At 38.3% G+C, this 12,449-nt stretch overlaps 1 protein-coding gene across 1 annotated transcript in view; it reads right to left on the reverse strand.

Annotated features, from left to right (window-relative positions):
* Nucleotides 1-3,372: 3,372 nt before the first annotated feature.
* The window catches only part of SEC23A (SEC23 homolog A, COPII coat complex component), a 61,361-nt gene continuing 52,284 nt past the window's right edge, over nt 3,373-12,449 (reverse strand). Inside the window, exons 19-20 of the mRNA XM_045848641.1 lie at nt 9,333-9,398; nt 3,373-4,765 (exon numbers count right to left, since the gene is read on the reverse strand). Of these exons, the coding sequence (XP_045704597.1) occupies nt 4,676-4,765; nt 9,333-9,398 (156 nt within the window). The 3' untranslated portion in view covers nt 3,373-4,675. The remainder of the gene's footprint in view (nt 4,766-9,332; nt 9,399-12,449) is intronic.

The following is a 12,449-nucleotide window of genomic DNA, read 5'->3' on the forward strand; positions in this document are numbered from 1 at the left end:
ACCCATAGGCCTTGTCTGTTAATAGTTTTTACACCCCAAAATTAAATTCAGAACTAAACAAAAACATGATCCACAAAACACAAACAAAAACATGATCCACAAAACATTCTCCTTTCCTTCTGAAGGAATGATTACAATGCACTGTAATCATTAATCAGTCTTACTATTAAACTTAAATGCCCAATAGAGACAAAGCATTCTGAGGTCATTCTTCCACCACTGATTTTAAACTGGAGTGGAAAAACTGGGAACAATATCCATTTAGCCTTCTGAGCTTTCTGAATAGACTTGGTGCCTCTGCCAGCTCCAGCTCCCTTCTTGTCCACTGTCTAATAACACCCACAGCAACTGTCTCATGTCATGAACAGCAAAATGGCCCAGAGGACAGTCATAGAAGCTCTTAACACACCTGGGCTTGCCAGGAACCGTATCAATGATGGCAACACCACCAGATTTCAGAAACTCTGGGCCATCTTCCAGCTTTTTCCAAGAAGGATGATCAATCTCCTTCATCTCAGAAAATCTGTGACAATCTAGCACAGATGTGTGTCCAGCAATGATTTGGTCTGGAAGGTTCAGGATAATAGCCTGGGCTGTGAAGGCAGCAGCTTCCCCTGGTGGGTCATTTTTGCATCGCCAGCCACATTGCCACAATAAATGCCTTTGACAGACATTTTCTTGACATTGAAGCCCACATTGTCCCAGAAGAGATTCTCTCAAGGCTTCATGATGTGTTTCAACAGACTACTTCAGTTGTAATATGACTGGAGCAAAGGTAACCATCTTGCTGGCCTTGAAAACAGCAGTTTCCATTCGGCCCACACAGACAGTATGAATGCCAATTTTGTAGACATCCTGGACAGGCAGATGCAAGGGTTTGTCAGTTGGACAAAGACCAATCAATCCGGAGCTTCAAGTCAGGTTCCACTGGCATTGCCATCTTTACAAGTGACTTCCCATTCTTTAAACCAGGGCATGTTAGCACTTTACTCCAGCATATTGTCCCCATTCCAACCAGAAATTGGCACAAATACTACTTGTAACTAATTTTCTTAATGTGTTGATGTCCTTAATGAATTCCTCGTATCTCTTCTGGCTACAAGGCAGCTCAGTGGAATCCATTTGGTTAACAACTAGTTATTTCACACCCAGTGTGTAAGCTTGATGGACATGCTCACAGGTCTGCCCATTCTTGGAGATACCTGCTTCAAATTCCCCACCACCAACAGTCAGGACAGAACAGACAGCCTGAGATGTGCCTGTAATCATGTTTTGACAAATTCTGTCCCTGGGAGAATTAATGATTGTCACAGAATACTTGCCGGTCTTGAATATCCACAGGGAGAAATCAATGGTGATACCACATTCATGTTCAGCTTTCAGTTCATCCAAGAGCAGGTGTACCTGAAGGAGCCCTTCCCCATCTCAGCAGCCTCCTTCTTAAACTTTCAATGGTTTTTGTCAATCCCACCACATGTGTAGATCAGGGGGCCAGTAATAGTAGACTTGCCCAATTCAACATGTCCAGTGATAACAATGTTGATTCGAGTCTTTTTCTTTCCCATTTGGGCTTAGATTTAGGAGTGTTTTCACACCGGTGTTCTGGTGGCAAACCTGTTGCAAAAAAGTTGGATTAAATTTAATGTACAGTGTATGTCACCAGGCCAAAATGTTCAGAATTTACTGAGAACAATAGGAATAGCATGGTCAGATTTATACTTCGGTGCATTGAAGAGCAGGATGGAAAAAAAGGAGAAAGCAGACTATTTAGGAGGCTGTTTTACCAAACAGGGTTAGATGTGATGAAGGTAGAATAGCACTACAATGGAGAACAAGTAAATAGGGAGATATTAACAAAAGAATTGGTTGAAGTGTTCGTTGAAAATAATTCCCTTATTTCTGGTCTAGACTGGACAGTAAGCACATCCATTATATGCAGTCCCGGAGATAGGAAAACAGAAGAAAGTTTATCAAGTGGGGAACTGGGTAGAGAATATGTCAACTCACTTTTGGGATCAGCCTATTAAAGATTAAATTTATCCCATTACACCAAAATATGTGTACAGAAATGATGTAGGTGTAAGGTCATTTTTAGAGAGAAGGCCACTAAGGGTGGTAGTGTTGAGGAAAATCTACCCACACTTGGAGAGATAACGAAGCACAAACTTTATTACCCAGGGGCCCAGGGGAGGGTTAACATCCAAATCCTCTGAGCCAAAAAGGCTGGGTTGGGGGTCCTTTTTATATACCAGTTACACAGGCAGAAAGGGAGGGGGAACCAGCTGCTGAAAGCAAGCATTCAGAAGCAGGAGCAAGGTTAGTGACCTTCAGATAACGTTACTTAGCACTAGCCAGCTCCTTACCTAAAAATAACTTTTACTCAGCTTTTGTCCCAACAAAACTTGCAAGTGTTACAGAGAGCAGTTTCTTTTCCTGACACAGTAGGATCAAGAATGAATTCCAAAATAGTTCTGGACATAGCCTAGCTTCTTATTGCTGCTAGTAATTTAGCAAATTTCCTTTATCTGCTGCCTATTTAAATAGTTAAGGATTAAACATTTCTTCTTTCAGCAGTCTATTTAAATAGCTAGCAATTTAGTAATAGCTAACATATACATAAATATTATCCAGGGTGATCTCTTTCAAATGGTAGGCTAAAAGAGTTTGGTGATATATTTGTTCATCCTTATCCCTTAAATACAGAAGTACTTTAGCACCTTCATCTTTAATCGAGAAGTGGGCAATTTAGAGTACCAACATCACTCAAGAGAAGACATAATGTATTCCTAATGGACATAAGTTAAGGGGCCAGGCAAATTAAACATCAATGATCATCACAGGGTCTTTCTTCAATTCAAAACATGTTAAATTCAAAACACAGTTCCTTGGAGCACAGGTGGCAAACACAAGGCTCACAAGCCAAATCTGGCCCTCCACCCTGTTTTATATGGCCCGGCACCTTGTTTCCACCCAGTGGCAGCACCAAGCTCTCGCTTACCTGTTAAGGAGTAGTTACATTCATACGGTCCTAAAATTACATTCAGTCCTTTGAAGGCAACCGTGAGACAGATGTGGCCCCTGGTGAAAATGAGTTTGACACCGCTGCCTTACAGCAAAAATGAGTACCTATTTTGGGGATGATGATAATGCTCTGAAATTGACTGCAGTGATGGTGATACAACTCTGGATATTCTAAAACCCGCTGAACTGCACACTTTAAATGAGTGAATTGTATAGTGTGTGAATTATATCTCAATACAGCTGTTATTCTAAAAAATGAATGACTTTTTAATCTACGAATAGCAGATTTTTAAATGCTCTATTTTTACGTGAGGCTACTCAACTTTACTAGATTTCAAAATAAGCAGAATAACAGAGTAAAAGTATATTTTATTGGTATTTATGCTTAACACAGTTCAATCCAAATAAAAAGGAACAGAGAAATGTATTTAATCTAACAGAGTATAACATAAACAATTTTTAAAAGTTTCCTTTTTACCATCATCATATAATTGTGTTCATGCAAGTACAATCATCAAAACTGTCCTTCTAAGCACATATCATAGCACCACCTTATATTTGCAGTACTTGATGTAAATTTCACTGTTAAATATTTCCGGCTTTAGCAATGTAAACATCTGCTACAAGTAAACTTTAAAGGTAAATGTGAATGATACTAATGAATAAATCAAAACAGAACTGAGCATCACGTGAGATAATTCAACAAAATATTATATAATACTGTTTCAATAAGAACCACAACTTAATAAATTTCACAAAATGAAAGCAAAAACAAAAACTAATGTGTAAACTCCCAAAATAGTGTTAAAATACTGAAGGATTCAGGGTGAAATTTACCTCAGAAAAACAAGGAGAAAAACAAAGTCATGCAGTGAAAACCAAATTTGGGTTAGTAATGATAAGTCATTTTTACTGCAAAGGCTCTCTAAATGGTTTATTTTCTATCTCCTTTTTTAAAAAATTCTCATTTTAATCACATAAGTTGAGCATATGTGGGAATTTCACATTTACTGTCAGTCTGGGGATTATTATCCCCCAAAACCTTTCATCTCTAAATTATTTTTTCAAATGACCAAAAACATTAAATTATCTTCATGAAAATTACCACATAGAAAGTCAAATAATTTCTAAACAAATCATAAAAATAAATCTGCCTTAATAGATTTAAGTACAGAAAAAGTGTATACATAGGTGATGAAAATCACAGAAAAATATTCAATGAATAGGCAAAAATGTTCACCTTTACCATTACTGTTGATGATTTTTCTTTACTTTCTAGCTAAAATTGAGAAACAAGTTTTCAAAAGTCAGTATAGACATTCAGTGCCACGTGGATTTATCTGCAATATACAAATGAGTTGTCTCTTTAATATAAGACAAACTCTATTTTACTCTTTAACATAATTAAGTTATAAAGACTTCAAATTTCCAAAGCCAGTTATAATACTGTGGCAAGCAAAGTAAGTTTGTTCATGTTGCTCTTCCAGCTTAATCTACAAATGTGAACATTTTTCTGTATGATATCTCAAACCACACTAATACAAAGAGTCTAGAGAGATATCTCTGTTGATTTCCACAGATCAATTGAAAAAGAGAAAAAGTAAAATTGAAATATTATTTCATCTTCTTAAATGTCTTTAACATGTGTAGCACTTCAAGCAGCACTTGACACAGCAAGTTTCTTTAAATGATCCATAAATACTTGTAAACTAACATCATCTGTGAGAATAGGTGCTCCAGACTCCTAGAAATAAAGATATTTGCTATGATTAAAACAATGTGATATCTTCAAATCTATAAGCAATTATAAAAACAAATGGTTAAAACAATCAAGGAAATAATTTTAAGCAAAATAATGCCTATTTTCCTGCTGTATAATAAAGAATGTGACTGGCCTTTGTCCCTGGGTTCCTGAGAGGCAGTTTATATCCCTGGAATTTCCTAACAGTTGTGTCTTTGTTATTCATGAGCCCCTCAGATCACACCTGAGTTTATGCTATGAGATGAGATGATTCAGGATGGAGGTCAGTCACCAGAAAGATCAACCGCATGATGGGAGTGTTGGGCTTTAAGACAGGTGGACCTCCAGGAAGGAGGGGAGGGCTGGAGACAGTTCAGTCAGGCACCAACGACTCAGTCAGTCATGCCTATGGAAAGGAGTCACCCAAGAAAACCTATAGATACCAAATCTCAGCAGTTTCCTGTTTGACAAACATCAATGTGCTGGGAGGATGGTGTACCCCCATTTCATGGAAAGAGGGCACAGAGCTCTGTATCTTGGACCCTTCCAGACCTCGCTCTGTCTCTTCATTTGGCTAGTCCTAATTTGTAACCTGTATAATAAAAATGTAATCATAAATAAGGTGCTTTCCTGGGTTTTATGAGTTGCTGTAATTCCTGAACCTGAGTGTAGTCATGGGAATCCCCCAAAACACACACATGGATTTCTAGCCAGTTGGATGGAAGTGCGGGTAGCCCAGGATCCTACTTGCAGCTGTCATCTGAAGTGCAGGCAGTCTAATTATGGACCATGTCCTTTAACTTGTGGGGTCTGAACTAACTCCAAATGGTCAGCATCATATCTGTATTGTAATTTACCTACTGATATTAGAATAGCTCCATATCCAAGTTAATCTTTAAAGTAGTGTTAGTTTTCCTGAATAAACTGGTGCTTTTATCATTTCTAAAGAATAAATCTCCTTATTGCTGCCTAGTTACTAAAATAAAACTCCAAATGTACATATTTCAACAGAAGTGCCAGCTGGAAGGAAACAAACATATCACTGTTTAAACTATGCTTACAAGTTTTCAATTCATTTTAATTTATTTCTGCAGGTTCTAAGTAATTAACAGTCAGGCACCAACGACTCAGTCATGCCTATGGAAAGGAGTCACCCAAGAAAACCTATAGATACCAAATAGCTTATTTAGATATCAAATAGCTTATTTCACATGCTGTTGTAAAGATTAAATGAATTAAATTGTATAAAGAAAACAGAACATTACCTGGCACAGAGTAGCCATACATCATGTTTCAGCCATTATTATTATAACTCTATTCTTTTATAACACTGAAATATACTTTTCCCTAACAAGAATTAGGGAAAATTCTCAACTTCTATTTTAATGAAAACAACATTGATAGAATGACCCTGGTAATCCAAACCCATTAATAATGAAATTTCATTACACCAAGAAAAAGACTTTATATCTGAATTTTAGATTTTTCACTTGATACTTATTATTTATTAGTAAATATGTAAAGTCTAAAATGGAAATTAAGTAATTTTCAGATGAGATCAGAAAGTTAGTGGCAGATGTGAGATGAGAATTTGTAGCTCCTGTGGGTCTAGTCTGACATAACAACAGATATGCCCTATCTCTCCTAAATAAAGGAAATTTAATTTTATTACATGTTTTTATATGTTAATTCTTAAGGCCTTGAAAACCTTGCTAATGAAGGGAGGCAACAGCAAAAGATTGCAAAAGATTAAGCTCAGAGTAGCAAGCCACACTGCCTAGACTCAAATCTTCACTCTGCCACTTACTGCCTGTATGACTTTGAGGAAGTTACTTAACCTCTCTGCTTTAGTTTCCTCCTCTGTAAAATAAGGGCTTATTTCACATGCTGTTGTAAAGATTAAATGAATTAAATTGTATAAAGAAAACAGAACATTACCTGGCACAGAGTAGCCATACATCATGTTTCAACCATTATTATTATAACTATTATTTTATAACACTGAAATATACTTTTCCTTAGTCTACTTTCATAGTTAACACAGAAGCAAAGGTCTCAATGATATGACAAACTAATAATAACCTGGCAACTCTTGGTTTTTCCTTCCTATAATTATACCTGACTTTTTTCTCATTTTATACATATTTTCCACCTCAATTCACCCAAATCCAGATCTATTTTTCCTACTCAAAACAAAAAGTATATATATGGGTTTTCTGATTTATATTCTAGATCTTATTTGAAATTGTAAGTACTAATGCTCAAGTCAATCTTATCAAAAATTTGCAGTTGGTCCCTGACTGGTGTGGCTCTGTGGGATGGGCAACAGCCTGCAAACAGAAAGATCGCTGGTTTGATTCCTGGTCAGGGCACATGCCTGGGTTTGCGGGCCAGGTCCCCATTTGGGGGCATACAAGAGACAACTGACCCACGTTTCTCTCCCATATGGATTTTTCTCTCCCTTCTCTTTCTCACTCCCGTCCCCTCTCTCTAAATAAATAAATAATTTTTTTTAAAAAAAAAACACTGCTTCTGGTTGATGTCAATTTTTCAGATGCACCCCTTTTCTCTTTAAAATAGAGCCAAGATTAGGCAGAGAGGTACAAGCCTTATGTGATTTAGTGTATGAATCACTACAGCAGCAGAGGCCTTCAGCATCCAGTCACCAAGCAGTGGTGCAGTGCTGCCCTCTCCAGGCCATTCACAGATAGTACTTACCACTGGCTATTTGATTTTTGACAAAAAGAAAACCAAGGTATTAGATTCCTTGGTAAAATGTCTGGCTACCAAGTTAATTCCTAAATTGCAGTCATCAGTTTAGTTTAGTGGTGAAAATTCAGATTGTATAGTCAGACTGGCCTAGGTTCGAAACAGGAGAACACGGACACAATTTAGCTATGTGATCTAGGGTAAGTTACTTAACCTACAAAAGCCTAAATTTCCTTTTCTGAAAAATAGGGTTAAAATATTACCCAACTCATAGGAGTATTTTAATAATTAAAAAGGAGTGTATAAAAAGCTGAGCATAGTAACCAAAACATAATACTCAACTTATTAGTTATTACAATGATTATTATCTATGAAAATATTGACATAGTATCTTACAAAAATTAAAGGTCAAGAAAGACCTTAGGCTTTTATCTATGCCTCGAATGCATTTACTTTCAGACAGCAATAAACTTCAGAGTTTAAAGTAGGTTTTTCCTTTTCTTCTTCTTGAATCTTTTCTGCAGGTTAAGACATCATGATTTTACTCCCAAAACCCTTTAGGATGTATCTCGTACATAAAAATGACACCATCATCACACTCAAGAAACTTTATAACATTGTACTAGTATCTGACATATAATCCATACTCAAATTTCACAAATCATTCCAACTATGTTCTTTATAGCTATCTCTCCCTCTAATCCTGGACCCAATCAGAATCCAGATTTTGTGTATGGCTGTCTTACCTTGGAATAACTCTCACTATCATTCGACTTCTAAACAAGTCCCATTGTGTCTGCTTTGGAACCATCTCCCAAATCTATCATTTTTCACCATGTTGCCTTCATTTCCTCTCACTTGCATTACTTCAATAGACAGTTTCAATCTACAGGCCGCTCCCAATCAATCTCACCATCCAACTAAATTATCTAAGACTCAAATTCACTCCTCTGTCCAAAAACCTCCAAAAACATTCCATTCTTAACAAATAAAGACTCAATTCCTCAGTCCTAAACCTGCCATTCAACATCCTCCACAATTTGGCTATATTATGGTACTCTTCCAGTTTTATGCTCTACTATTCATCCCTACATGCACTCTGTACCTTATTTAGCCCACACTATCCTCTACCTAGAATTCCCTTCCTTATGTACTTTCCACCTACTGAAAATAATAACCATTCTAAAGCAATTTCCCTTTTTCTAATCACATACCTTTCTCCTGCTGCCAACATGTGACCTCTTCCTGTCTTCCTCTACCTTCTGCAATACATCTTTCTAAAAGCACATACCCCATTCTGCATTGTAGTTTAATTCCTTAGGTATATATCTTATTTCTAATAATAGATTACAAGCTCTTCACAGGCAGCAATGATTGCTATGTACCCTACAGTACAACTATAAGAGTCCTGCATATAGGTTACCTGATAAATGCTGATATATGTATCAAGTGGTAAAACTTCTACCCAATCAAATTATATTAATAATGATATCCAGGACTCCAGCATCTCCTGCTCAACTATAATCCCCGATCTCCCCTGGCTTGCTGTCTGTGGCCTTATGTGGCTCACTGCCTAACATTAAGTTCAAATCATCACTTTTACATTAGCTTATATACTTTATTGCTTTTTCTCAAGGGTGTGGTGCTACATTTGGAATATGAGAGGGTTCCATCTATTTGATATGATCATTCTTTTATTTTCTATGGTGTCACCAAATGCTAATTCTATTTTCTACGCTTATTTTTTCACTACTTTTCCAACAAAAATCGTTATCAAATACATAGGGAAAAATGTAGCTCTCATTAAAATAACACACCATAAATACACAAAGAACTTCCAAAATCTGCTATTTACACTTACCTGTCCCCAGGCATACATATTATTATGAGTCTGTGAAGGGTTGACTTTTGAAAGCAGAAAACGGGCCTTAAAAGCAAAGAAGAAATAACATTATCCATCAAAAACAGACTTAGTCAATACTAAACAAATACATCAGGCCAACTAAAATAAATTTTATTTTATATGTTCTGGTAAAATTAATTTTATTAAAATATAACTTTTTAAAAAATGAACTAAATTTTGAAATACGTAGGCCACTAAACTTCATATGTCACAAATAATAAATGTACCCTCTTCTCTACAAATCACGCAGTCAAAACATTAATAATAACCAACAGAGGGGTTTCCAGTCGAGATGGCGGCATAAGTAAACACGGTTCACCTCCTGGCACAACCACATCAAAATTACAACCAAAATATAGAACCACTATCACTCAGAACTGTGAGAAACCCAGTTGAATGAACGTACAACAACTGCAGAATTAAAGAAACTACATCCATCCCAGCTGGTAGAAGTGCTGAGACATGGAACAGGCTGGCCTCATATCCAAATATGGCGGATAAAAATTTGGGAGGAACACCCTGGCTGGTGTGGCTTAGTGGATTGAGCACGTGCTGCAGTTGGATTCCCAGTCAAGGCACATGCCTGGGTTGCAGGCCAGGTCCCCAGTGAGGGCTACATGAGAATAAACCACACATTGATGTTTCTCTCCTTCTCCTTCTCCCTCCATTCCCTTCTCTCTAAAAATATGTAAATAAAACCCTCAAAAAAAAAATTTGGGAGGGATGTCTTGGGAGTGAAGTTTCCCAGCCCCACACCAGGCCCACAGCCCAGGGTTCCAGTGCCAGGAAAATAAGCCCCCATAATTTCTGACTGCAAATACCAGCAGGGATTAAGTCAGTGAAAGAAACTTCTGCAGTCCCAAGCACTTTCTCTTAAAGAACCGACACACCGACTTCATGAGACACTCCCTCTGTTGTCCCGCACCAGAGTAGCAACTTGAAAGGCACCAGAGGCACACAGGGAGAAAGTGAAGTATCTGGTATCAAAACGAAAGCAGGGGGGCAGCCTTCTCCAAGACAGAAAAGTAGGCCACTGTCCCTTTTTCTGAATCCACAGAGCCCGAATGCTGGTGCCATGCTGGTGCCGTATCTGAGACTCCTTCAATCTGACTAACAATGCCACAAAGATCCCCAGAGACTCCGTCTCACCCAACTTACTAGCCCACCCAAGCTGCTTTTCCATATGAATGGCTGGTCTTAGCTCATGCCTCACAACTTCCTAAATCCTCTCAAACAAGCAACAGTTGACCACAGTGATCCCCCACAACCCCTATCTAGCTAAGGGGTCCCAGGCCTGGCATAGCAGCAACCAGCCTAGATTCACAGCTTAGCTTCACCTGAGCAACCCCAAGCTCAGCACAAGTAGCAGTCACCTCAGGCTGCTTTACAGCTCAGGCAGGGTGGTCCTAGGCAAAACACAGGTAGGGGCTATCCTAGGCCTGCACCACCCAGGAAACCCCAGAGCCTGTGCACCCAGTGGAGAACTACAGACCACTTCAGAGCACCACTACCCTGCCCCTGCACAGCTGATCCTCCATGGAAGGTGGAGGTTGGTGGCCAGTGGTCAAAGCCAGTCCTTGCAGCTGACTGGCCTGGGTAAATTCCTTCCTTTGACCTGACAACCGTATCAAGGCTCAACAACAAGATGGTGTACTCAGCCCACACTAAAGGGGCACACCTCAAGTACCCAAATTGGGTGATAGGGGAGGTTGTGCCACTGGACCCTACAGGACACCTACAACATTAGGCTACACTACCAAGATAGAGAGTCATAGCAGCTCCACCTAATACATGGAAATAAACACAGGGAGGCTGCCAAAAAGAGAAGACAAAGAAACATGGCCCAAATGAAAAAACAGAACAAAACTCCAGCAAAATAACTAAACAAAATGTAGATAAGCAATCTTTCAGATGCAGAGTTCAAAACACTGGTTATAAAGGATGCTCAAAGAACTTAGTGAGGACCTCTGCAGTATAAAAATGATCCAGTCAGACACAAAGGATACACTAACTGAAATAAAGAACAATTTACAGGGAAACAACAGTAGAGTGGATGAAGCTGAGAAGCAAATCAACAATTTGGAACATGAAGAAGCAAAAAACAACCAATCAGAAAAACAAGAGAAAAAAGGAATCCAAGAAAATAAGGATAGTATAAGCAGCTTGTTAGACAACTTTCAGAGTTCCAACATTTTCATCATAGAGGTCCCAGAAGAAGAAAAGAGCGAGCAAGAAATTGGAAATCTATTTGAAAAAATAATGAAGGAAAACTTCATTAATTTGGTGAAGAAAATAGACATGCAAGTCCAGGAAGCACAGAGTCCCAAATAAGATGGATGCAAAGAGGCCCACTCCAAGACTCATCATAGTTAAATGCCAAAGTTTGAAGGTAAAGAGAAAATCTAAAAATACAGCAAGAAAGTTCCCATAAGACTGCCAGCTGATTTCTCAAAAGAAACTTTGCAGGCTAGAAGGGATTGGCAAGAAATATTCAAAGTCATGAAAAGCAAGGACTTACCGCCAAGATTGCTCTATCCAGCAAAGCTATCATTTAGAACTAAAGAGCAGTTAAAGAGCTTCCCAAACGAGAAAAAATTAAAGGAGTTCATCATCACCAAACCATTATGATATAAAATTTTAGATCTTCACTCTAACACTCTCCCAACTGAGCTATTTCAGCACCTTATTATATAAAAATTTAAAGAGACTTATTTAAGAAGAAGAAGACCAAAACTACGAACAATAAAATGGCAATAAATACATATCAATCACAAACTGAATCTAAAAAACACAAACTAAGCAAACAAGAACAGAGACAGAATCATGGATACAGAGAACATTTTGATGGTTGCAAGATGGAAGGGGTGTGTGGAGGAATGGGTCAAGAGATGAGTGGATTAAGAAGTACAAATTGAGCCCTGGCTGGCATAGCTCAGTGGATTGAGCGTGAGCTGTGAACAGAAGTGTTGCAGGTTCGATTCCTAGTCAGGGCACATGCCTGGGTTGCAGGCCATGGCCCCTAGCAACTGCACATTGATGTTTCCATCTTTCTCTCTTTCTCCCTCCCTTCCCTCT

This window comes from Phyllostomus hastatus, unplaced genomic scaffold, assembly GCF_019186645.2.
Source record: "Phyllostomus hastatus isolate PE091 unplaced genomic scaffold, TTU_PhHast_1.1 phas_contig_62, whole genome shotgun sequence".
Lineage (NCBI taxonomy): Eukaryota > Metazoa > Chordata > Mammalia > Chiroptera > Phyllostomidae > Phyllostomus > Phyllostomus hastatus.